We start from the raw sequence: 26,541 nt of genomic DNA on the forward strand, positions 1-26,541 counted from the left end.
ATATAAAATAACTATCCACTGGGTATAAAGTTTACTATGGGTATGTAAATGGGTGTATTGTATTTGTTGATGATGTCCTTGTTACCCATTGCCCTTAAAGCAATTACACTCTGCTATCCTGTGTAGGTGCTTAGTGAGAGCTTTCTTAAATTCCACAAGTAAATTTTTAGCCCTTATTTCAGATGCAAGCTGTTCCAGTGTGCAGGGCCCAGTCTGGAAAAAGCACATTCCCCTATTATAGTTTTAAATGAGGCCGAATTAGTAAGATGCTAACTTCTTGGGAGTTTCTTAAGGAATGTACTTGGTCCCTGATAAGAAGATTTCTTTAGTGGAGGGCAATAACCCTCATGTAAAATTTTGTAAAGGAGGTTGCCAAGTCATAATGTTGATCTGTTCTCACTTGATACACCAGATGCAAAGGAAATCAAGATATCATTTGCCATGACACAAGAAATTGTAAACATGAAAAAGGGACAGTGTTCCATGTTTCACTTAGCTCTGTTAGCCACAAAGCCCATAGTTGGGTTCTTAAGGAGAGGGAAGTGGTTCTTTTCTGTTCTTCTTAGATACTAATTACGGTACATCAGCAGTACAGTAGCTCTTCATATCCACAATTAAGGGATATTAATGTTGCCATGTGGAAGAGACTTAGTTTGGTGGACCAGCAGGTTCCTGTATGCGGTCTCATCTGCTGTAGCTGTAGTTTATGACTGTTTATTAAGCAAGTGAGAAAAAGAGGTGCAGTTTGCAATAATGAAAGTCTACATGCTGCTAATGCAGCATATTTTTCAGAAACTGCTATACTGATCATCTTCTTACTGCAAGAAGTAAAGATATTTTTATATTCTTATTTCACAGGGTATTCCCAGAAAACAACTCTTCCTAACAGAGATTCCATTGTGTGCTGCTGTGCTGGTATTTTGCTACTTAGAATCCATAGCTACAGTAGGCATGAAGTGCATCACTGTGAAAATCCTGTGCCTAGTACGAGTAATTTCACCAATAAGGCATGAGTAGTAAGCATGTGTGCCACTGTCAGCTGTTTCTTTTTTAAGCATGGAAAAAAACAGTTTTAAGGATTAAATGTCCTTTTGCGCCAAATGTTGTTTCTGTCCTTTATCCATATCCATTAATTATTTTGCTAAAGAACATTTGCTACAGGGAGAAAAGAAGATGCTACACATGTGTTTCAGTATTGCAGTCATCAGCTAAGGGTATTCTACCACAAGCTGAGTCTGATGTCCTTCACAACTTCTCAAAGTTAAGCCTCCTTTCCCCTGATGCCAGGGGGATGACATCTGCCCTGGGATGTTGGTAAGAGGGCATCCAACTCTACCATGTTCAGTTGTTTCGTGCTGTAGGAATACATGATCATCATTCTGAGAAAGCATTCACCAGTCTAGCAATGGCCTAGCACAAATGACAGGTTAGACTGAAAAGATAAGTATCCCTTTGGGGACATTTTCTACCTTGTGCTTATTGTACTGTGATATTGCCGTTATAAGTGGTCAGTGTAGAATGTGTCTACCCCAGTGAACGTGATCAGGTGTGTATATACCATGGCCACGGCATATACTGTCTAAAGTTAGATCAGCATGTTCTAAACTAAGATGCATGCACTGTGCAAAGAAGGGAACTCACCCTACAGGCATAACTGGATAAAAAGCAACTTGTGGCCCTAGACAAGATGACCACCTCAGTTGCAGAGACATTGCATCAGGAACCCACTGTCATCCGTCCTAAAAAGAAAAGATAAACAGATTAGGAGAAGCCCAAAAAGAAGAGGGTCAGGGAGGTCCAGTGAGTTCCACAAGCCTCTCTAAGTCTGAGGTCTGAGGATGCCAGGTCAGCAGAGGCAGTCTTGCAGCCCATGTCACTGATGCACCTGGTTTTCCCCATAGAGATTACCACACCATCACTTTTCAACATGTCCTGCTAGTCTGAAACCATAATTATTCCAGGCAACCTGAGTGCTGGGTCCACAGATGTCCATTTCAGATCACTTTTTAGTTGTTACAGAAGGGGAGGACAGTTTCCTGCCATTAAATAAGAAAATACGGCTTCCATCCTCTTCTAGGATGGCAACCTCCACCTCCTAAGACTGGTTAAGGCTGAAACAGAATTTTGTTAGCTGGGCTGTTGGGAGGCAGACAGACTCTAACCAACCCTTTGTGCCTGGAGATTCTCCAGTTGAAAGGAAAAGAGATTTATGTCTTTTGTATATTTTTTACCTAACTGTACCTTTTTAATCAGGGCCATAGCCAGCCTTTTACAGTTGGCAAGACATTTCTGAAGCTTTTGGTTCCCAGGCTGCTGGGTTTCTCCACTTGAAGCTCAGGCAATCAGTAGCCTGTGTGTAGGTGGTGGAAGCCCAATGCTTTGGAAGACTGGCTGGCTGTTATATCCTAGGCATAACAGTTAGGATACTGCAGCAGTGATTTAAGTGAATGTCTACTGTTATGCTAAGTACAACTTACATAACTGTACTTTCAATTAGTGGTACAGGAAGCTGAAAGATTTAGGCAAGGGGATGGTAGTGAGCAGTTGATGGCAGTTCCTCCATCCCAGACATAGGGAGACTGTTTGGCTCACTACAGTGCTAATCTCACCAGGAGATCTTGTATGCAGCATAATGATGACAGCTACGTGGTATTTAGTAGTTGATGTAGAATGACAAACTGGTGAGGGGAGAGATTAGGCTGAGAGGACTGGGAGCTGTACTTAGATGACAGCCCAGTCTCAGAACCCACCTCTTAACTTGGAAAGAAATGAAAGTGCCTATGGGTTGTCACCCTGGTCAGGGTGGTATCTCAACTTAGTGAAAAGTGGACCATCTGTCATCCTAACCCTAACAAGGAATGAATGGGTCAATAGGGTTCTTGAAGGATAACCTGAAGCCCACTGGGGCTCAGAAATAATTATTGGTGTCTGTTATGCTTTTATTACCCATGCATAATAATGCATAATATAATCTTCCATGAGTTATACTGTTAGGATAGTATCCTCAGAGACTTGGGGTAACACCTGCTGTACAGTTATGTTTCTAACTTCACAGAACCAAAAATTTGAGGAAATCCGAACAATTATTCGTTTCCTTTTCTGATTCAAAATTAGGCAAACCACTTTCTAAAGTGACTGACTAAATGGTTTACTGATTGTATTACCTTTGTTTATGAAAAGCAGGATTGTCTTTATCAAAACCACCAAAAACTATTCCACAAGTCTATGGCGACTTCCTCATCCTTCTTGTCAAGGACTTTAAGAACGTCTGTGGTTGAAATTTGTACAGTTGAAACCTGGGATAGTCCTCATACATTTATTGCTCATTACAAATTGGAAGTGGTCTATAAGGGAAGAGCAGCATATGGTTCAGCTGTGCTCTGGAAGATCCTTTCTTAGTGTCCTCCTAGGATATAGGTAGCTGGGGACTCTGTCCCAGCAATTGAGGAATGAATGAAAATGATAACATCAGTTAAAAAAAAGTTATGTACTCACCGTAGCATTCCTTCTGTGTTGTCCATTTTCATTCTTCCTCAACTACCACCCCGCTAACTCCCTCCTTGCTTTACTCTTGGAAAGATCGAAGGGTATGGGAGGAACCCCTGTTCCTTGTTTGAGCCCCAGTTTCCATTTTTTCTTTATTCTCCACTGCTCTGTAGGTGTATGGGCAGCAAACTAGCTCTGAGGTAAGTTAGGTGACTAGGGCATTGTGGGTAAAGTGAGGAGCTCAAGATTTCTGTGTTCTAAGATCTGGAAGAAGCAGGCGAGTCAGATCTGAGGATCAGATCCGAACCCAACAGTTGAGGAAGAATGAAAATGGACAACACAGATAGAACGTTATGGTGAGTACATCATTTTTTTTCCCCTACACCTATCAGTAATTTCTCCATCCTTATTAGATAGAGTAGGATTGGAATTAACTAAGTGCTTAGCAGCAGAGGAGTCAACTAAGGCTATAGCTGCTGGGTCAGGTTTTAAAATAGTGTATAAAATTTAAAAAAACTGCGGAACTTTATACACCCATCTGCCTTTTGAGGGACAGATGGCTGACTGTCAGGAAAATTGCAGGCAGTAAGACACACATCCTGTAAAACAGACAGGACAAGAGGAATGGGTATAGGTTCTGGAAAATCATTCTATAACAACTTATAGTATTTTCTGAGGGACTGAAAAACCTGAGTATTCTCCCACTGAAAACAATGGGATATTCTAGCAATATTCTCAGAGAAAGAGACCCCCCCCCCCACAAGTTAAATCGGAAAGAGATTTCTCCTCTGAGTCTGAATCAGAAATCTGAGGGCAAAACCCTGAATCTGTCTCTACAACATTCTGTTAAGATTCAGAATCTTAAATCTCTTCAGGAAAGGAGGCATCCCTCTTTCTAGAAACTACTCTACAAGAAGGATTAATAGCCTGAATTAAACTCGGAGCCTGTCCCATTTTACTTCTATCTAAAGAAGTTTGAGGAGGAGTAGATATATGTTTGGTTTTGTGTTTCTTTTTAACAGGAAAAATGGGGCCAACCGTGTTACTAATGACAGCCATTGCTTCCCCAGGGATGGGAACAGCATTCTGACACAACAGGGAAACCTTCCCTGTTCCCTCTTCCAGGACTGACAAGAGTGGCTCTCTCTCTTGCCCAGCTGCAGAGGACATGGCTAACCTCCAATCCATAGCGACTGTAGGTGCTACACCAGTGGGATCCGGGATAAAAGATGAATGGTCTGAGGTACAACAAATGGCCACTGCAGAATCACCCACCTGTGGATGAAGCAAATTGCTAGCCTGTTGTTTGCTTAACTTTTTCTTTTTGCTTCTGGAAGAAGGACCAACCATGGGAGTGATAATCTGTTCATGCTCAAGCCAGAAATTGTGCATCTATCCTGGCGAAACAAGCAAGAATGCCAGTAAAATTACTAGTCCACAAAATTTACTTTTCTTTCTTTCTTTTTTTCTAACAGAAAAAACAGTAAAAAGCACTTTCAAATACTATGGCAGCCAATAGTGGTGTTTCATTTAAAAATAGATTATATTCTCAAGACAATCCATTAAAACACAGCAGTCCAAGCTTTGAAACAACTTTCCTGAAGAGGAAAGTAATATAACATCAGTAAAAAATAAGAAAATAGAAGTTTTTTTTTCACAAAGGCAATTTATCTGCCTATCTAAGGAAAGCATAAGCTGACCGTTGATCTTCAAAAGCCTCAGAGAAGAGTACTTTTTGGCAGCAGTAAAGCTGTGAAGGGCTTTGCAGTCAAACTTGTCTTTTAGTCAGCTCAGCTCAGCTCGAGCTGCTTGACAGTTTGGGTGCATGGAAGGTATCCAGAAACTTTGGCAGCAGGCTGTTATATCCTTGGCAGGATATATCCCATATAGCTAAGACTACTGCAGCAGTGATCAATATGAAGAACATCATTTTGTACATTTACATGTAAATCATTTATGTATAAAACAGTCAATTTATAATTACTAAATAGTCTTTTGGTATAGGGAATATATATATTTGTTTTCCTTTGTATAAATCATTTATGCACATACATTTTGTTGCGGTATATTTCCAGCAATTGTTTCCCTTGCAAAAATAATAAAATACTAAAAAAAAAAAATCAGTATTACCTTGAAATAGGTAAAATAGGTGTTTTCTCTATAAAAATCATCCAACATAATTAATCTGCATACATCTCAACTATCCATATTTTCTCAGAATGTCCAGATTATTGCTTCATATTTTTGGTCTGTTCTGCATAAAAATTGTGGTTGTCTGGTAAAAAATTGAGGATTGCAGTGATTAAATAATGATAGACATTTGAGTTTTAGTCATTATATCCTTCAGGAAATGCGTGCTGATACAAAATCTTATTGTCAACTTTCTAATATTATAAGAGGAATATTTCAAATTTGTCCCTCTTCTGGGGGCCTTTGCCTCCCCATTACTTCTGGCTTTGTCCAAATTTCTTGTGCTAAGAGGCTGAGAGGTGTGTTCATCTGTTTAGATAATTGCTGGTTAGCCTCTTTCTCACACAATGACACTTGATTACTTATTTACCTTTAATACATTGTCATGCAGTATTCATGCAGTCCCCTTTTGCAGCCACATCTGCTCAAGGCTTGATTTTGCCAGCTTTGCCACTTCTGCTATATATTTTATCTTCTCTTTCACTGATTTTATAACTTGCATCCTTGAAAAGTTGCCTGCAGTCATGAGCCAGACTCATTGCCAGTTTATTGTACCTCATCTAAATATATTCATACTCATATAAAACAGAGAAATTCACCAAGTCAGAAAGAATTGAGTGCTGCCATTTCTTGTAATACATGTACTGAAAAGTCCATTAGAGATAGTGTATCAAGAAGTTCTAACATTACAAAATGACAGAAAAAACTTGATACAAGATCATATAGAATTCTGGGTCATGACTTTGCTCCAGTTTGATTGCTAGGACTGGTATTTTCTGTTCAAGCCTAGGTAGACCTACTTGTAAAAGTTTAGTATGACATAGAACACAGAAAAAAAATATTACTGGAGGCTAATAATGATTTTCACATCCCCATCCATGGCTCTGTTTTTGGCATCCTCCTCTAACTCATGCAACGTGTATTACCATTCACCTCTGTTACTCAAGAGTTCTACAGATTTTAACCTTCCTGAAGTAATGTTCGTTTTCTTATCTAACATTTTCTTTTCTAAGCTGGCTACTAATATTACATTTATCCATACCATCAGTTGCTTGACTGACATGTTGCTTTGCTTCACCTATCTTATGGTCTCTTACTACCTATTGCTTTCCCAGCATTTTTCCCAAACTCACTGGTCCCTATAACCTACATTTGCAATGATAAAGGTACGTGCTGTGCTACATATGGATAATTGATGGTTGCTTACCTGTGTGACATTAATTCAGATGCATCTCACTGCAGTGACTCATGCTTTTGCTTTTATTTTTAGAACTGCAGGCTGCACTTACCTTGTGAACAGCTGCTGCATTACTTTTAGTTTTAATTTTGCTTAATACTTTGCTAGATTTGCTTGTTAACCTTCCTTTTCCTTTTTATTATTTGTTCCTATTTACCTTGTTGACTTTTGAGTTGCTGTCCTCCTACAAGTGCCTCAGTTTTTTTCCTGTGCCTCTAACTGAATCCATGCTGGCGGCAACACAGAAAGACCATGTCTCTAAAGTAACAAAGCATCCACTTTTCCTTTTCTGTATTCATTATTGTGTATTTATGTATTTTACTTGTGTACATGTAACTTTTGTAAATTAATGCACAAATTTAAAAGGTATTATTCTTAAATAAAAATAAATGTCTTAAGGTAAAGTCTGCATAAAATTTCTGTGATAAATCAAATGCACTAAGTTTACTTTTTAGTTTGGCCACTTAATGTCATGTTTTTAAATATTCATGCAGTTTATCTATAAATGTTGTTGTTTACGTTAAAGCTCTGAAGACATTTTATATGTTTCATATTTGTTACATCGCTGTTCAATGGTTGAAGTAACATTGATTCTCAGTGTGTATGTCATTATGGAGTAATGTATTCTTTTCATTGTAGGTGGTGTGATAGAGGCTTGCCCTCCCTCAGATAGCATCACTAATATCACTGTGGATGTGCTAATAGAACCTACTGGTGAAGCAGTTATTCTGTCATGTGGGGATCAGATTCATTCAACCAGTCCACTGGAATGCTGGGGAACATCTGTTCCTCAAACGTCAATTGATCCAGAAGTTCTAAACGTGATGTGTTATAAAATTGCAGAATCATGCAAAGTAAGAGGAATAATGGGTTACCTAAGTATTGACTTTGTGACCTTTATCAGTCCACATTCAGTGAAGCAACAGGTGAGTTTAATGCTAATGTGGCTTCAAGTCTAAAATAATATGGTATGTTTCTCCAAGTTCACAAGGACACATCATTAAAATACTACAAACTTATACTGTACATATGTAAAAATGTTTTACTCTTCTTATTAATAAGCCTAATATGCAGTTGTGCATAATGTGTTTTACATCATTTGTGAAAGATGTGGCTAACCATATTAACAGTGGAAGTAATACTGCTTAGAATTTCATTGCTGATTATTATAAGTATTATTAAATAACACAACTACGAAAATACCTGAAAAATAGGTAACACGTATCATTATTTTGGATTCACTTTATATCCTTGAAATACTGAAATATCAAAATTCAGTATTTTGAAGCTATAAAGTCTAATTTTTGAAACCACGAAAACTCAGAACCGCGAAATTCAAAATCTCGCATACCGGAGATTTTGAATTCCGCGCTTCTACTGCACACACACACACACACACACACACACACACACACACACACTCACTCACCATCCTCCCCACACACAAATAGAAGCTCTCTACTACATAAAAGAAGGAGGGTAAGCCCCCTGGCATCCCCCTTGTGGGGGGCTAGGCCCCCACACCCCCCCTACTTAAATGTTCTCACTCTGAGGTCGCACTATACACAAACACACACAAAACACCACCACGCAAGCTACATTCTCCTCGTGCACACACATCACAGCAACAAAACACACTGACACAAACCACAGCCCCTACCCAAAGCCCTTAACACACACATTTACCTGAATCCATAACCACAGCGAAACCTCAGAAGTGCAAAATTCAAAACCGGCGGTATTCAAGGTTTTGAATTTCGCACTTCTGAGCTTTCACTGTTCTCAGGATTCCACTTTATGGGCTCAAAATACTGAATTTCGATATTTCAGTATTTCGAGCTTCTAAAGTGAATCCAATTATTTTATATATGTATTAATTATAGAAACTCATACCATGATAAGAAATGAAAACCTTTAAGTTTAGTCATTCTGGTGCATTCTCTACCTAATAGCAACTCATTAGATACTACTTTAGCATAGTCTTTTGCGTTTTCCTGTTGGGCAGTTATTTTTCTGTTCCTCCTGTATTTAGTCATGGACATCTAACTGCATTCATCCAGATTTGTGCCATAAAACTCTTACTTGTTTATTTTAGCCATTTGTGAATAAATACTTAATCATAAGCTAGTCCTTACCTTGTTGCTTTTCAAATATCGTCACATCTTGTGACTAAACACCCTAATCTCTTTTATTTGCAGTTGTGCACTTTAAATATTTGAAGTTTCATTTCATTTCTAACCCCCCATTTCAATTCATCCATATTTTATTTATTTATTTATTCATTCAATGCCTTATTTTAAATGGAATGTTGTACATATGAAGAAAAAACTCTAAAAATTATTAAACAGCATAGTATATAGAAACTGCATATTACATTACATCCTTAAAAGTGATCAGAGTTAGCATAATGGCTAGGTGACCACATAATATAGCAGAAGCAGTGAATACAAACTATATTACATTCATGTACAAGCAGCATTAATCTTTACATCTTTCAGAAGGTGTAACTAGTAAATGCAGTTTGGGTAGGATGGCATTATCTTAATTATATATAAGAGTTTCAGAAAGCTTGAGAATCAGACGTATCATAAAAAAATGCAAAAAGAGAGGGTGAGATGCTTTTGCCATGTGCCACAGAGCAAGGCAAGAGATGTCAGTATTAGTAATGTGGAAACTAATAAATCAGTAAGTATTAGACAATAAGGAAACATAATAAGTCAGAGAATTATGTGCCCCAGTGTTACTTGTTTACAGGGTCATTTAAACACTAAATGGTACTGCTCTGGAGCTTTCTAGGAAGTGGGAAAAAATACCTCTACTCTTATAAATAACAGCATCACAAATCTCTAACTCCCCAGCCCATCTGCTCTGTCCTGACCCTCATCCAACCCCATCATAACTTATCCCCTTTAGCAACTGCCTCCTCTTTACAGATTGCCTACTGGATTCATTGTATTGGAGTTTGTGTACTTCATTTTATATATATATATATATATATATATTTATATATATATATATATATATATATTTTGTTGTGTCCTGCGGTTTTTCCCAGTTAGGGGTTGCCACAGCGGAACTCCGGTCCGCTAATGATTGGCAGTAGATTTTTACGTGCCGAGTTGCCAGCCCTGACGCACAACCTTCAATGAAGGTACGCCCATTCATGCATGTCTCCACACAGAAGACGCTCTAGCTGAGAATCAAACAGGACAACGTCTTACTGTGAGGCGACAATGCTATCGCAGCACCACCACCGCATATATATATATATATATATATATATATATATATAAAATGCAAGCCTTTTTAAGAACCATAGCAGATGGTCATTTTTGAGGCTGAGAAAGAATGAACAGTGTTGTACTGAACTGCCAGACAAGGCAAACTTGTTAGTTTCATGGTTGGCAATTAGTGGTAATTAGTGGCTTGAGATTTGCTTGTTGCACTTAGATAAGCAGGACTGCTCTATGGGGTCAGTAGGGGAGGACTGTTGTAAGAAAGATTCTGGATCTGTGGTGAAGCATTGTTTTACATTGTTAAACAGAGCAAGCTTTATATTAGTTTTATCAGCAACATAAGATACATTTTCAGTGTAGGTGAGTGCTTGATGCAGAATGATGCAAAAGTATTTGAAGAAGGTCACCATTTGCATGAATCATTTTTCAGGGTGATTAGGTTTTGTAGTGGTGACCTACTGATTCCTACTCTTTTTCCAAAGTCTATGTTTTGGACATCCTGAGTAATAGGTAAAAGATGCATAGCCAGTGTTTTCACCCTAATGAATTCAAATTATGGTAGTTGAAGTTTTCAGACAGACACAAAGCAATACAGCATTATTACTTCATTTTCACATTAGATGAGTGTAGTAGTACTACAATGCTTCCAAATGCCATTGATAAATACAGTAAATAGCAGGCCCATAAAACTTGGCCTTTGGGATACCATATGATGTGCTTCTTCTGGGGAAAGAAATACTGGTTTTGGTCTTCTGCATCATTTCAGTGAGGTTGTGTGTCATACAGGTAGCTGTGAAGTTGCAAACTCCTAGACAGTTATGTTTGTCTGAGAGTCACGCTTAACTAGATATATCCTATATGAAATATTTTAAAGAGGTCAAAATACAAGGTACTAGTTTGGTCTCTTTCTTCATAATCAGTATATTATGCATTTTTTGCCTTTCGGAGGGCTGTCCCCTGCACAGACAAGAAGCAACAGTAGATTCATGATATCACACTATACTGTCAAAGTAGTGTTGAAAATGGTTTGTGGAGCACCTTCTCCATTCTCACTGCAAGAAGATTAAGGAAGAGGATACTTTTTAATATAAACTCATATTTGTGAAAGTGTGTCATCTTGGATCCTGTGTTCCAGAATATTCCGCATATCTAAACGTTTCTATTGTTTCTCTACCCTGTATTCTTTCAAGATTATGCACTTTAAACTATTACACATTTCTAATTTTTCTTTGTATGACTTTTTATATAAACTTTGCACCACTTTATTGCCTTCTGAAATAAAGTGCTATATATGGAGATTTTAGTAATTGTCTGTAAAATTAGACAGCAATTTGTTGTTTTGTGTTGGTGATGCCTGTTCTTCTGCATCCCAGTATAATGTCACAAATATATCTGTATGCAGAGTATATAGTGTTGTAGCGTTTAAATGGACCTATGTCAAGTGACCATTCTCACTTGGTCAGTTCAGTAAAAGTTATTATTGAAGGCACATCATTTTCAGTACCTCTTCACTTGTTCATCTTGACTATTTCTATGTTTTCAATGTTCAGATAGAGCAATGTCTAGGTTGGAGCAAAAGGGGGAGATTGCCCTTAGTGCAAGCTGTTAAGGTTGTGTTTGGCAGGTGCCAATGGAGCATGAGCGCAATACTGGCATTCATTAATGAAGACATGATGATATTGTGGCTGCATAAATGAATGCTGACATTGCAGTAATGGTTGCAGTCAGAAGCACAATCTGTACTATTAACTGTACCAATGCAGTTGTTACAGTTGTAGCAAGCTGCTTGCTACAGTTATAGAAAATCTGTCTTTATTTGTCCTCACCTTTGGAACTTTGGGAAAACATTTATTTGTTCCTCAACTTTGGAAAATTACTTTTTTTCCAGAGAGAAGCAAGGGTGCCACTCTGGGAACTGCCTGTGGCATCAATGACCTAGTTACAGCTGTGTATATACATGTATAAATACTTCATAGTGTCAGAATCAAACCGTATTTCCTTTTCCTATGAAATTTTTGGTCTTTGCAAGCTGCTTCATGCATTGTATGAATTCTTCAGGACATCAGTGCTGTATTACATTATTTAAGTTTAAGTATTTTTTAAGTTTAAGTTTTGTGAAAATAGTCTTGATTCCAGATTTTTTTTCACATTCTTGTATACTTAATAAAAGTTTGTCAGTAATCTTGTTCTCACAAATATTAATTCATTTTTTTTCACTTTTCACGGAACTACCAATCCTTTAGCTGCATTTCTTTGTTTTTGGCTTAAAATGTATTTATTACAATCACTAATATCTTTAAAACTTCATACAAACATCAGATTTTGAAACTCAGGATTCAAATATTTAAGATATTTCTCAATGTAACTCGACTTTCTGAAAAGTCAGAGAAATTTAGTGTGCATTGTTTCTTGTTGTAGTAGACAAGGACACAATTTAGGTTTTTTAACACTTTCAAACTTAAACAGGAAAAGGGACACAGGATTTCTATCTTGAAAGATGTTTTGACTTTTTGTGAGCAAAAGAATATTCTGTTACATATAAGGCATTTCTTTTTCACTAGAAATCAAATGATTCAGGGATAAGCTGATACTTATTTGACTGACCTGAGACACAGAGCACAAGACTGTGAATTTGATGACTTGCATTTGCTAAAGTAAATAAAAATAAAACTAATGAAATGGATGTTATCAGAATATCTAAGATGTTGCATGGTAATAAAAACGCAAGCAGAAATAAGCAATGCAGCTACACACATTAGAAGGTATGCTGCAGAGTTATTAATTGAGTCCGTGGACTGAGTGTCACAACCATTTTTGAAGGGCTGTTCTAAAGTCAAACTAAAGTGTTTTAGGAATTGTAGAGCATAAAGTAGAAGTGCTGTTGGCACCATTGAGCTGCATACTGTGAAAGCCTTACAAGCATCACTCAGTGATGAATTCTTCCTTGCTGCAGTTTTTTTAAGTTTACTGCTCAGAAAAGCTGATGATTAAAGATGTGAATGATGCATTTGGGTTAGGTCATTCAAAATACTGTCATTGCCAGGGTGCCAGTGTGAGCACAAAATGCTCTCATGATTACCTGAATGACAGCCCTTGGGCAGCTTTCACCTCAGCTTCAAGTGAAAGCTCAAGAGCTGAGGACTGAGTGCATTTGGTCTGACTGGGGGAGGCTTGATGGTTAGTAGGCATGGTGCAAAAATTGCTTGGGGTAAAAAGTTTCATACTAGTGCAGAATACAAGATCATGTCTAAATCTATTTTTAAGCCACTGAATGTCTGTAATAAAGTTCACCTCTCCATGTATTTATTTGACATACTCAGGTCAAAAACAGAAGCCTGTGGGACAGTTTTTGCTGGATTGTGAGTACAAGTGCAGAAAATATATATTGATGTTCAAAAGCCATTAAAGTAACCAAACATATTTGGTTGTAATGCTTTTGAAACATTGGTATGATTAAAAGATTCATACTGTGTAGTTATAAAGTGATTTGCTGGCTAGTACAGACTGCAACAAAATTAAAGTTAATAGTCGGAGTAGTAAATCTGATAATATCAAAGATGAGGGTCAGAATACGTAAAGCGTAAAAGTTTTATTTTGATAGAAGTAACTAATGAAATGCCAGTATATGGTGTTAAGGTTAATTTTTACAATTATTAGTATGAGATAATACAAGGAAACTCATTGACTATATGATAACATTTAAAAGTTGGTTTAGATTTTAATAAGCTAGCTAAGGAAGTTTCATATCATGTATATATTTTTTCTAGAGAGTTCACTTTGAATGTAGACATCATGGACATTAAACCATCTGATTAGTATCTTTGTCTTATTTACTTGTCCTCCAGATACCACAATACCTATGTTGGTGTCCTCTGAGACCATGCCAGCTCCAGCATTGCCATAATAGACAAGAATATTGTTTAATAATTCTTCATCACCAAGACTTCCTTGTCTTACCCAAATTAAGCTTTTTTTCTTCAGATTAGGTAACAGCACAGGGCATTAAAATAGCCAGCTATAGCTCTGAAGAAACCCCATAAACAGCAGGCACCTAAGTCAGTACCTTCATTATACTAATATTGGACTGTTGAGGGAGTGTGATTCTTTGCAGCTATCTGCAAATTTTCAAGGGAGAAAGAAGATAAGGTAAAGAATACTTTCACTTGCTACATCTAGTGGTGATGATGAAGGTTTCTATATGAAGACTTCTTTTGGGATTCATAGAGATACACAATACACCTGTACAGAGCTAATACTTATGGAACTCACTGCATGAAGTGTCCAATAGCCAACTGTGAATATAACAGCAAGGAATGCTGCTAACATCTAGAGGGAAAGGTCACACTATAAAGAAGTATCAAACAGCAGGGTACTATAACAGCACAATATAGGAGCAGTGCTACTATAGTGAACAAATGCAATGTTCATGTTATCAAAAGAGAGCCATCCCTCTGTACTCAAAGCAGTATAAGTGGCAATGCACAATGCCATGATGATTAGCAGCAGTATATGGTGCAAAGTGACAGGTAGGGTAGCATAACACCACACTGCTTCCAAAAGGAGTAACAATGTGGGTGTGTAAGCCAAAGCGGCCAGCCTAGTCATCATATAAATGAGGAGGAAAGGCGTAGATAGAAAATAAAAAAAAAACAGATGCAGAGTAAAGGGGAAAAACATGAGTAAGCAGTATGGAACAGATGGTTAAGAGAGGGATTATATATCTTTTGTTGGTATAGATCCCATTTGTATTCTTAAAAGAGAAGGGTAGATGAGAAAGGTAATAAGCAATGGCTTACAATGGTACAGAGGGAAAAGGCATTACCAGCTGGAACACCTGGAACACAGACACCGATGGGATGGTGTACGTACAAAAGCATGGGTGAACAGATGATGGGCTCATGCAGACAGGGTGTAAACAACTGGTGATGTATGTGTGGGAGGGTGCTGGACAATGACACATAAGGGAGTGTTAACACTTGGAAGGAGATTCAGTGGGCTGACTGACAGACTATCCCAGAAGGCAATATACAGAAGCATCACACACCTGTGTGGTTGATAACATGGACCAGCTAGTCCTTCAGAAGTGTTATGGCCAGAGCCTGCCAGTTTAGTGACTTACCAAGTCTGTCTCCAAAATGTGCTTCATGTTCCTTATGTGGGTATTCAGCTGCTGGCACACCATAGCAACCACCAGCCTGTGAACTTGTCACTGCATCCCCACTGTTGTTACCCCTGTCTGCCTTCAGAGGAGAAACCTTGACTCTGGAGAAGATGGTGAGGAATTTTTCCAGTCTGAAGAGCATACTGAATTTTGATGTGTTTTTTTTTTTTTTTTTACAAGTTTATAGACGAAGATCAAATTTTAGTTGATCATCAATTGCGATGCCTAGTAACTTGGTATGAGATATGACTTCTATATCTGTGTGATTGAGAAAAGTTATTTTGTAGCTGTTTTTGAGAGGTGTTAGAGATCTGGAGAGAAATAATAATAGCTTGGTTTTATTAGGATTTAGGAATAGTTGGTTTTCACAGAGCCATTGTTCACTGGAGCAGAAGGTCTTTTGAGTAATGGAGTGTAAATCGGGAAGAGTGTTTGGTGAGCAGGTGAAGATGGAGTCATTGAAGTATTGGATTCATGAAGCCTGCTGGGAGGATGTATGTAAGTTGTTAATAAAGATGTTAAAGAGAAGAGGTCCAAGGTTAGAACCTGGTGGCAGGCCAATATTAACTGGGAGAAATGGAGTATGTAGAGAGCTATTTTTACCGATTGTTGCCAATGAGAAAGGTAGCTAGCGAACTAGCTGAGTGTTTTATTAGATAGATCACGTAAAGACATTTTAGAGAGTAATTTGGAGTGGGAAACTGTGTCAAAGACTTTGGAAAGATGTTATCTAAGAAGGCAAACAGGGAAGTTGTTCAGCTATGGTGTAGGCGAAAACCATGATGGGTAGAGATTAGTAGATTTTCTTGAAGAAGGTATTATACAATTTGCTGATGTGTGCACTTCTCTAGAATTTTAGAGAGGGGATAAGAGAGCAGTAGGTCTAAAGTTTGTTATTTTAGAGGAGTTACCACCTTTGTGAAGAGATATGAGATAGAATGTTTTTCCAGAGAGATGGGCCATGTGATTTTTTGAACTGATCTATTAATCAAGATGGAGACTGGAGAAGCAGTGGAAGTAGCTGCAAGGTAGGTTGTGAACAGAGGGTTAACAGGGCTTGAGCTTCATGAGTAGGTCTTTTATATGTGAGGTGGAAATAGTTTTTTAAAGAGAAAAGAAGTTTAATGGAAGTGGGAACCTCATCAGGGCTGTCATGAGTTTGTGTGAGCTTTTGTGTTAGGGTAGAAACAGAGTCTATAAAATGGGAATTAAACTTATTAGCAATTTTCTGTTGGAAAACTATCTGGGCAGGGGGTGTGGGTAATGGGAGTTCTAGGGTATAAAATTTTGTTAATAGAGGACTGCATTTTTTTGTTATGATTCATTTGTGGATCTAAGTAATATTGTTTTTCATTAGCAGCGACCTAAGTTTTAGAAAGGTTACAGAGAAGCTTATAAGTCTGAAGGTGAGCAGGAGATTTGGTGCTTTGCCAGTTTCACTAAGTTTTGTCTCTTGTGCATTAGTGTATGACTAGTGTTCAGATCAGGATAATTTGGGTGGATTTAACTAAATTTTCTTTTGATGGGGCAAGGCTAAAACACAGAACATCCACCTCATCCTTGACCTCTTTTTTACTTAACAAAAAATATTATTACTTGTTTAGAAAGTTTATTTTCTTCTTTCATAAGACCTATGTCACCCATAATAACCATACGGCCTAAAAATCAACTTATTTTGCTAAATTACTATTATCCAGTTGACTGCATAGACAAAGTCCTTCTGTTGTACATTATGGCATTTATAAAACAATTGAACTGATTTTTTACTTAAGAAATAATATTTTGCCAAATAGATTTCTTTATAATTTGCATAAAGCTGTGTTGTGACATAAGCAAGTACTAATGCCAGAAGGATGTGTGTTGTTATGGAAACAATGTGTGCTGAGGGGTGTTCTGAGGCTCAATGCTGCAGGCAGAGGGCCTGTACACCCCTGGAAGGGCAGTATTTCCACAATAACACAGACCCTGGAGGGAATTATTGTGCTTAGAGAATGAGCTCACTCTTAAATTAGTTTGTATTTTTATTTTATTACTGTGTGTGTGTGTGTGTGTGTGTGTGTGTGTGTGTGTGTGTGTGTGTGTGTGTGTGTGTGTGTGTGTGTGTATATATTATATATATATGGTTTACATTCAAAATGTTGAACGTAGGTTATGCGGACATGGGAACGTCAAATGGCAGATGGTCAATTCCTGTGTTGCAGAACATTAAATTATTGATACTGTGCATTCGCTGATATGAGCTCGATGTAATGAATAGAGATCGCTGTACAGTGCAGATTGGGACATTCATCCCTTTCCTCACTGTAGAGTGATCTTGGAGTTAGAATATATAGATGTTATGTTGTCCATATCTCACCTTCATTGTTGCTGTTTGGGTTTGGAGCCGATCCTCGGCTGCGACTTGGCCGTATACTATAGCTCGAGGGCTTTTACTGGCTCGAGGCTAGCCCCTATCCTAACATGCCTAGTAGTAGTTACCCAGATCTCGTTTGCCGCTTGCAGCATCGAGAATGCGGATACTGGCTCAGGCTAAGTGTTTTTTCTCTTATTATATTTTTGAACAAAATATCCTAGTTTAACTTATCTAATTTGTTAGCTGTAGTTGTCCTTCATATTTCTACCTATCCCTATCCTGTCTGAGTGACTTGCTTTTGTGTGGATTAACCGTTTTTTCTCTCTGGCCTTTCCCCTCTTCCACACCTGTTTAAATTAGAGGGTTCTTCATCTTTTTCTTGCCTTTCCTTTAATTTTTAAGGAGTTGCCATTTAACTTAGAGGCTCCCCTCCTTCTCTGTTTTTCCTGTCTTTTTAAAAAAAAAAAAATATATTTTTTTTGTCTGTTATTGCATAGTTTTCTTATTAGTAGTCTATAGCCTTAGACATAGTACTGTTCTCTATTATGTCCAAGGATACTGCCAAGGATTCGAAGCCTTCGGGTTACAAAAAGTGTGATTCGTGCTGCCAAAAGATGTCCCTTACGGATGGTAACATGAGTTGTGTATATTGTTTAGGACTTGTTCACCTGCAGGATTTGTGCTGTATCTGGCATGCTTTTAGTTCACGAGTCCTGCAGGAGAGAAGAAACAAGTTAATCTTGAGAGGGTTACTGAAGAGCCCCTTTGATGCTGCAATGGAGGGGACTCAGCCAACAAAAAAAATCGGACAATGTCAAGCCTTCATCCTCTTCGGCTCCAAGTTTAGACCCATCTAAGGACATGGGCAAGCCACAAACTAAGTTGGACCCCACTTTCGGTTCCGACAAAACACTTTCACTTACTGCTCCATCTGTGTTTTCGGAGCCAGTAAGGTCCCATAAGCATTCCAGGTCTCCTGCCTTGGAACTGGTGTGGTCTGCTCCACAGTCTCCATTATTACAATCTGTGGCGGGCAGTCACCGGTCTTTAACCATTCCTCTCGGTCATCCAGGAGCCTCTCAGATGATGATGTGGAGAGGGTGGTAAAGAGGCTTCTTAGGACACCAGCATTAGCCAAAATACTTTTGGGCCCATTCCAGATGGAAATAGTGCTGACAGTTGGCATAATGGCTAAGGTCCTCACCTCCCATGCACAAGGCATAAGGTTTGATCCAAACCTCTGGCCAGTACCTGTTTGGAGTTTGTATGTTCTCCCTGTGTCTCTGTGGGTTCCTTCCATCTCCAAAAAACATGCTGAGTATTTCCATCTCACAGTCACTAATGAATGGAGCTGTGGGCAACAGCACAAACTGTACATGGTACCCTATAAGGTGAGAAGTTGTACAGACCAACCGCTTTGGGAATCTACTGTGGTGCACAGTAAGCTCAATATAGGAGAACACTGATTGCAGCCTGCACGCTGTCGCAGGGCTAGGCATTCAATGAAAATATGGCTGTAGGTAATTCGGTCATGTTGACTAATATCACCAAATGGGCTTGGGTAGTTACCGGTGATAAGTGGATTGAAGGCCTGACCTACTCTTACCTACACTAGGGACCCATGCTAATGGTGAGAGGGGTGTATGTGCTCCTTTTGGTCAGTGTGCACCTGCCATAAAAGACCAGCAGCTCTGACTCAGTAAGCTATTGGCCGGCTGGTGCCCAGTTGCCCAGCTTGGGTTACCTGGGATAGCTCTGTTGAGCAAAAGTTGGACATAAAACCAATCAACCTACCAAACATGAACTGAGAATTGCTGCACTCAGTGTAGTTTCACTGACAGGATGCAGCTTGGAAGTGGATGATATGATACTGAGGAGGCTGGACATCCTATGTACCCAAGAGACAAGATGGAAGGTCAGTGCAGCAAACAGACTTGGTTTGGAATCCAGAGTCTACTACTGAGGTGGAGGACAGTCTAGGAATGGTGCTGGACTTGTGGTGAGAGGGAGGCTTCAGAAGGCAGTGAGGGATGTCATCAGAAGTAGTGACAGACTCAAGGCAATCAGACTCCAGTGTAATGATAGGGCAGGATTCATAATCTCAGCCTATGCCTCACAGCAGAGTTGTGATAGTGAGGAAAAGAGTGCATTCAGACCGGAGTTGCAGGACCTATTAGCTAAAGCAGGGCAACATGAATTGATGTTGATAATGGGTGACTTGAATGCACATATCGAGACAGACAGACTGCCTGGGTCCACATAGGTGAGGCAACAGGAATAAAGAAGAAGAGGCCATTCTAGACTTCTTCTGGCAAATGGCTTGGCACAGAAGGAGACTGTCACATGATCACATACAAAAATGGCCAACATGCAACTCAGGTAGACTTCCTCCTAGTAAGGAAAGGGCACTGGGGTAGAATCAGTGATTGCAAAGTCATTCCCTGTGAAACAGTCAGCCCACAGCATAAAACACTGGTTCCTAAAATCAGCTGTAAGCAGTGGTAAGAGAAGGCTCTAAGGTCAACAGAGACCAGGTTGAAGACCTGGAAGCTGACTGGAGAGAAAGTACAACAGTTCAGGGAATTAATTAGGGCTCTAGCATCCCCAAGAAGAGGGGGAAATAGTTAGAGTTGGAGAAGAATAGCAGCACCTCGGAACAGCATGTGTGAGGACTACTTAACTGATATGTGGCCAAGCTAGGTATGGAAATAAGGTAGATAAGGAAAGCTGGTGGTGGAATGCAAAAGTCCAGGCAGTCAACAAAAGAAAGAAGGAATGCAGGAAAAAGTGAGAGATAGAAAATGCTGACCAGGCTAAGAAAGAATACTGTCTGGCTAACAAGAAGCTAAGGAAGAAGTTGCAATAGCAAAGAAGAGGGCATTGGAGGTACTCTACCAGTTTCTGGAAAGTGACTCAGTAAGTGGCACAAAGAAACTTTATCAGATTGCAAGGCAAAGACAGAAAGATAATGAAGATAGTCAGACACCCTTCATAAAGGATGCCAGCAACAACCTACTCACCAGTCTACAGAACATCAAAGCCAGATGGAAGGACTATTTCCAGCAGCTTCTGAATGAAGAAAACCCCAATAAGCTGTCCTGCCCCAGAAACAGTCTATGACGATAGAAGTGTAGCCCACCCTAGAAGAAGTAAGAATAGCACGGAGGAAAATGAAGTCAGGTTAAGCAGCAGGCTCAGATGAGGTCACAACAGATATGATAAAGATTCTGGGTGAGACAGAGGAGAAATGGCTCCTGAGGGTAATCATATGGAGAGAAATTCATATCCCAGATGACTGGAGAATAAGCATATTCAGGCCAGTGTACAAGAACAAAGGGGACATCCACAACTGTGGGCAGTACAGAGGCATCAAACTCCTGTCACATTGCATGAAAGTTCTGGAGAGCGTGATTGATAAATGGATATGCAAAGTAGAGTAGAAAGTAAGATGGGAGATGAGTAGTTTGGATTCAGACTTCTCCAAAGCTGACTTTGGGCTCCTAAAAACAAAGGTGGCTAACTTCACGGCACCCATGTCAATGGAAAATAGATGCATGACTGCTGAATCATACACCAATGCACTGTACGACCTTCAATGCATGGAACTAGCCATACCAACAGAACCAAGATGCTGTCCTCTAAAAAAAGGAAGCCAGTCTGGTGGTCCCCTGCCATTAATAAACTCTACAACAGAAGGAAGAAACTGTTGCAGAAAAAGGTGAAGTCCCAAGGCTGGAAAAACTCCCTTCTTAGCCTCAACAAAAAGTTGAGATCCCTCATCAAAACCTCTAAAGCCATCTATAAAGGGAGAATTGTGGCAGACACTAAAAACAACCACAAAGCCTTCTATAATTATATCAAGAATCTCCATGGCAATACCCAGGTTTGCTCTGAGTTACTGCACAATGGTACCTCCTATACTGAGCTAACAGATATTGCCAACATACTGGCTGACAGATTCATTGCCAGCTTTACTCCCCCCTCATGGACCAATCACAATACTGGAGGAATGCCAGGCACCCAGCATTACTGCAGCACAGGTTAAAGCTGCATTGTCCAAGGACAAGAATACAGCTTCCATGGGACCTGACAATATCCTGGGATGTGTTCTACATGAACTACAAAGTGAACTGGCACCATTTCTGTGTGCCCTGTTCAATCACAGCCTCACCTCAGGCTTTGTCCCTGCCGAATGGTGCACTGCTACAGTCATCCCACTCCATAAAGGGGGAGCGACTACAGACCCTGGGCATTATTGCCCCATTAGCCTGATGAGTCTGATATGTAAGGCTATGGAGAGCATCATCATGGACCTAATTAACTGAATCTCCAAACACTTGATCCCACACAATTTGGTTTTGTGAACAGTAGATCATGCCTGCTCAACCTTGTTGACTTCTTTGAGTCAATCACCATAGGTTCATAGGTTGGTACTAGGCTTTCGGCCCTAGGACCTTTACAAGCCTAGCCATAATAATTACCTGGCTATTTCTTCCCACACTATTTACTTCCCTGGACCCCTGTTTAGCAGGGCGACTGAAGTGATCCCCGGGGTGAATTTCCTTTCTCCCATCCAATCGTCAAGGTTCCTTTTGAAGAGGTACTCTGCTTGACATGTATGGGCAGTCTATTCCAGAGTCTGGGGAGTCACTGTGTTAGGAACCTATCCCTCCAGCATGTTTTGTTTATTGTGATTACAAGGTTTAGATCCCTAGATGTGTGGCTCTGAGGGATTGGGATTTCTTTAACTGTAGCATGTCCAGCAGCTCTGGGTTTGACATGGCCTTGTATGTTAAGCAGAGATTACCTCTGAGTAGACGATATGCAATAGAGTATAGCTGGAGTTTTTTAAGGCGGTCAGCATAGGGCATCTGCTTTAGGCCTGTGATTCTTTTAGTGAGGTATTTCTGTGTCCTTTCCAGTTACTGCAGATGTCTTAAGAGGTACATACCAAATGGGGCATTGTATTCTATAATGGGTCTAATGAGAGATGAGTACAGTGGGACAATGACCTCCTTTTTTCTGGATGAAAAGCCCTTAGTGATGAGGTGTGCCACATAGAAGGATTTCCTGACGGTTGTGGTGATGTGGTTATCGAAGGTGAGACCACTGTCCACCTGTGTCCCTAAGTCTCTTTTCACACTTTCAATGTTTAGTGTACTGCCACCTATGTGGTAATTCACAGGTACATGTTTTTTCCTAAAGGGGATAACTATACATTTCTTGGCATTGAGCTTGAGCCAATGGCTCTGGCACCAAGCATCTGTTTCTGTAAGGCTCTTTTGTAGAGTATCCACATCATTTAGGGATTCAGTAATGGCTCCCAGTTTGCAGTCATCTGTGAACTTTGTTAGCCAGAGTCCCTTAGTGTTGGCCTGTACTTCAGAAAAGTAGATGCCAAACAAGAGCGGTCCCAAGACTGAACCCTGAGGTACTCCACTTGTCTGGAGCTGGATTTGGAGTCGGCTACTTTTACAGTGTGGGTTCTGTTAGTAAGCCATTTGGCAACCCTTCGAGTGACATAGGGATTAATGCCCAGCTTAGTAAGTCTATCTATGATTCCAGAGTTGGGGATAGTGTTGAAGGCCTTGGCAAGGTCCAGATAGGCTGTGTGGACCCCCTTACCCTCGTCCACTGCTCTGGAGACTGATTCAAAGAAGTCAATCGGGTTCAGGAGACAAGATTGGCCCTTCACGAACCCAAACTGGGTGGGGTCCTGTGTTTGAAGGTTGCCAGTGTCTTTGTTTATAAGTTCCATGATAATACATTTCATGGCCTTGCAGATCAGGCTCATCGGACTGATGGGGTGGTAGTTCCCAGGATCCAAGGTGGATCCCCCCCTTGTGGAGTAGGATAATTGTAGCTGTGTGCCACTTAGCTGTGCATGAGGGCAAGGCAGTTCATACAGCCTACCTCGATCTGGCCAAAGCCTTTGATACCATTCTCCACTCAGGAATTATTGATAAACTCACCAAACTAGGCATCAACCCCAATTTCACTAGGTGGGTTGCAAATTGGCTCACAGAACCCACAGTGTGAAAGTAGTGGACTCCAAGTCAGACTGCCAACCAGTCACGAGTTGGGTCCCACAGGGATCAGTCCTGGGTCCTCTCCTGTTTGGCATCTACTTCTCAGAAGTCCAGGCCAACACGGAGGGACTCTGGATGACCAAGTTTGCAGATGACTGCAAGCTAGGAGCCATTATTAACTCCCCAAGTGATGTAGACATCCTGCAGAAAGGCCTCACTGAGACCAATGACTGGTGTCAAAACCATGGCCTTAAGCTTAATGCCAAAAAATGCATCATTATCCCCTTTGGGAAAAAACGAATTCCCACTAATTACCACATTGATTGGAGCCCAGTGAGCACTGATGGCGTTATAAGAGATCTAGGGACACAGGTTGACAGCAACCTCTCCTTCGACCACCACATTCCCAATGTGGTCATAAAGTCCTTCTATGTGGCACATCTCATTACCAAGGGGTTTGCATCCAGGAAGAAAAAGATCATCTCTCTCTACTCTTCCCTCATTAGGCCAGTCATCAAGTATAATGCCCCATTTGGCATGTACCTCACTAGACCCAAGCAACAGCTGGAAAGGCCACAGAAGTACCTCACAAAGAGGATCCTATGCCTTAAACATATGTCCTACATGGACAGACTCAAAAACTCCAGCTAAGAGGCAATCTCTGCTTGACTTACAAAGCCATGTCTGACCCAGCTCTGCTAGGAATGCTGCATCTAAATAAATCCCAATCCCTCAGCACCACACACTCCAGAGACCTCAACCTCATTACCACAATCAACAGAACATGCTGGAGGGACAGGTTCATTACCCAGAGACTGCCCATGCTGTGGAATAGAGTTCCCATACATGTCAAGCAGAGCACCTCACTGGCCCTCTTCAAGAGAAATCTTGATGAGTGGATGGAAAATAGAAAGTTCACCCTGGAGATCACTCCAGTGACTCTACTTGATAGAGGCACTAAGAACTAACATCAGGTGGCATGATGCCAGGGCACTTGTATGGGCTAGGCTTGTAAAGGCTCCAGGGCCATTAGCCTAGTACACACCTATGAACCTATGTACTACAACTGGTTTGATGTTTGCAGTGAGACAGATAGTTGAGAAGAATGTAGAGATGAGGAAAGAGTCCAATTGGTCATTCCTAGACTTGGAGAAAGCATATCACAAGGTCCTAAGAAAGCTGATTTTGGCAGTACTGAGGTAGTTCAAAGTCCCTTAAAAATGGTAGAATTAGTGCAGGCTATGTACAAGGACTAATGACTTAAGTATGATCAGTGTTTGGTCTCACAGAGGGGATACCAGTGGGAGTGAGTGTGCAGCATGGTTCAGCTCTGAGCCCACTGCTGTTCATACTAGTGATGGACTACAATAGCAAACAGGTCAGATGGGACAGATCAACAAAGTTGCTGTATGCAGACAATGTGACATTACAGGCAGACTCTGAGCAAGAACTTCAGTAAAGGATAGGTGAATGGAATGTAAAACTGAAGGCACATGGAATGAAACTAAGTATAGATAAGACAATAATGGTAGTACATTTCAGAAATAAGAAGAAGCTGAGAATTGAAATAGAAGGGCAGATAGTGGAACAGGTTAATAGCTTCAGATTTTTTGGGGAGGGGTGGTTAAGGAGAAGGGAAGTCTGAATGAAGAGGTCAAAGCTAGAATCCGGGGGGAAGGGTTACAGCCAACTGGCATACAGTTTTATGTGTAGTGAATGACGGAAGAATGCCAAAGAAGCTGAACAGTAAGGTGTACAAGACAGTGGTGCGACCATTACTACAGTATGGTAAGAAACCTGGACAGTAAAGGCAGAGCAGATTTGGAAGCTACAGGTGATGGAAATGAAGTGCCTGAGAAGTGTGCTAGGATGCACACTGTGGGATGGTAGAAGAAATAAGCACATAAGAGGAGAAGCTGAAGTAGCTCCAATTGCAGAAAAGATCAAAGAGAACAGATTATGGTGGTTTGGATACATGTGCAGAAAAGCAGAAGACAATCTGGTGAAGAAGATTTGGGACAGACAGGAAGAAGGTAAGAGGAAGTGAGGATGTCCAGCAAAGGGGTGGATGGACTGTGCGAGAGAAGTCAGGCATGTGTGTTGAAGAAGGCAGAGGGGTGTGGCATTGACTCGAGAGAGATGGTGACAGTTAACACAACACCCCGACCCCATGTATAAAATGGGAAAAAGGGGGCTGTTGATGATGATATATCTCTATCTATATATATATTATGCTTTTGACATTAAATAGTTCCTCTGGCTAATGTTTTATACTTGTTTTAGTATATTAAATTTTTTGTTGGAGGAAGTATTTTACATGCAAAATATACATTACGTAAGTATTTAATGCCTACACACACACACACACACACACAAACACACACACATATTCAGAAGCACAGGGATACAGACTCACGCACATAAGTTTACAAAAACACATGTTGAGAAACAGGCAAACATGTAGACTCACACCTAGATATATATATATATATATATATATATATATATATATATATATATATATATATACATATATATATAGATGAAAACATGCGCATACACACACACACACACACACACACACACACACTTTGGATTTCTGCATACACATAGACAGAATGCAAGTGTTGCATCTCTTTGCACCCCCACCCCCACTCCCCTTACTGTCTATGGTTTTTGCTTTCATTGAGGATTAAAGGTGCCTGTCATTAAGAGTCCCCTCTATCTCTCACTCTCACTCACTGTCATGCACGTGTACATGCACGTGCAGACTCACACACAAATGCAAACATAAACATTCACACACACACACACACACACACACACACACACACACACACACACACACA

At 40.0% G+C, this 26,541-nt stretch overlaps 1 protein-coding gene across 3 annotated transcripts in view; it reads left to right on the forward strand.

Moving 5' to 3' along the window:
• Window positions 1-26,541, forward strand: part of IQCH (IQ motif containing H) — a 4,045,691-nt gene that overhangs the window by 3,099,431 nt on the left and 919,719 nt on the right. For all 3 annotated transcript variants that reach the window (XM_044077880.1, XM_044077881.1, XM_044077882.1), the window contains one exon: window positions 7,553-7,839. In XM_044077880.1, the coding sequence (XP_043933815.1) occupies window positions 7,553-7,839 (287 nt within the window). The remainder of the gene's footprint in view (window positions 1-7,552; window positions 7,840-26,541) is intronic.

This window comes from Protopterus annectens, chromosome 7.part0 (genome assembly GCF_019279795.1).
Source record: "Protopterus annectens isolate FY-2018-M chromosome 7.part0, PAN1.0, whole genome shotgun sequence".
Lineage (NCBI taxonomy): Eukaryota > Metazoa > Chordata > Ceratodontiformes > Protopteridae > Protopterus > Protopterus annectens.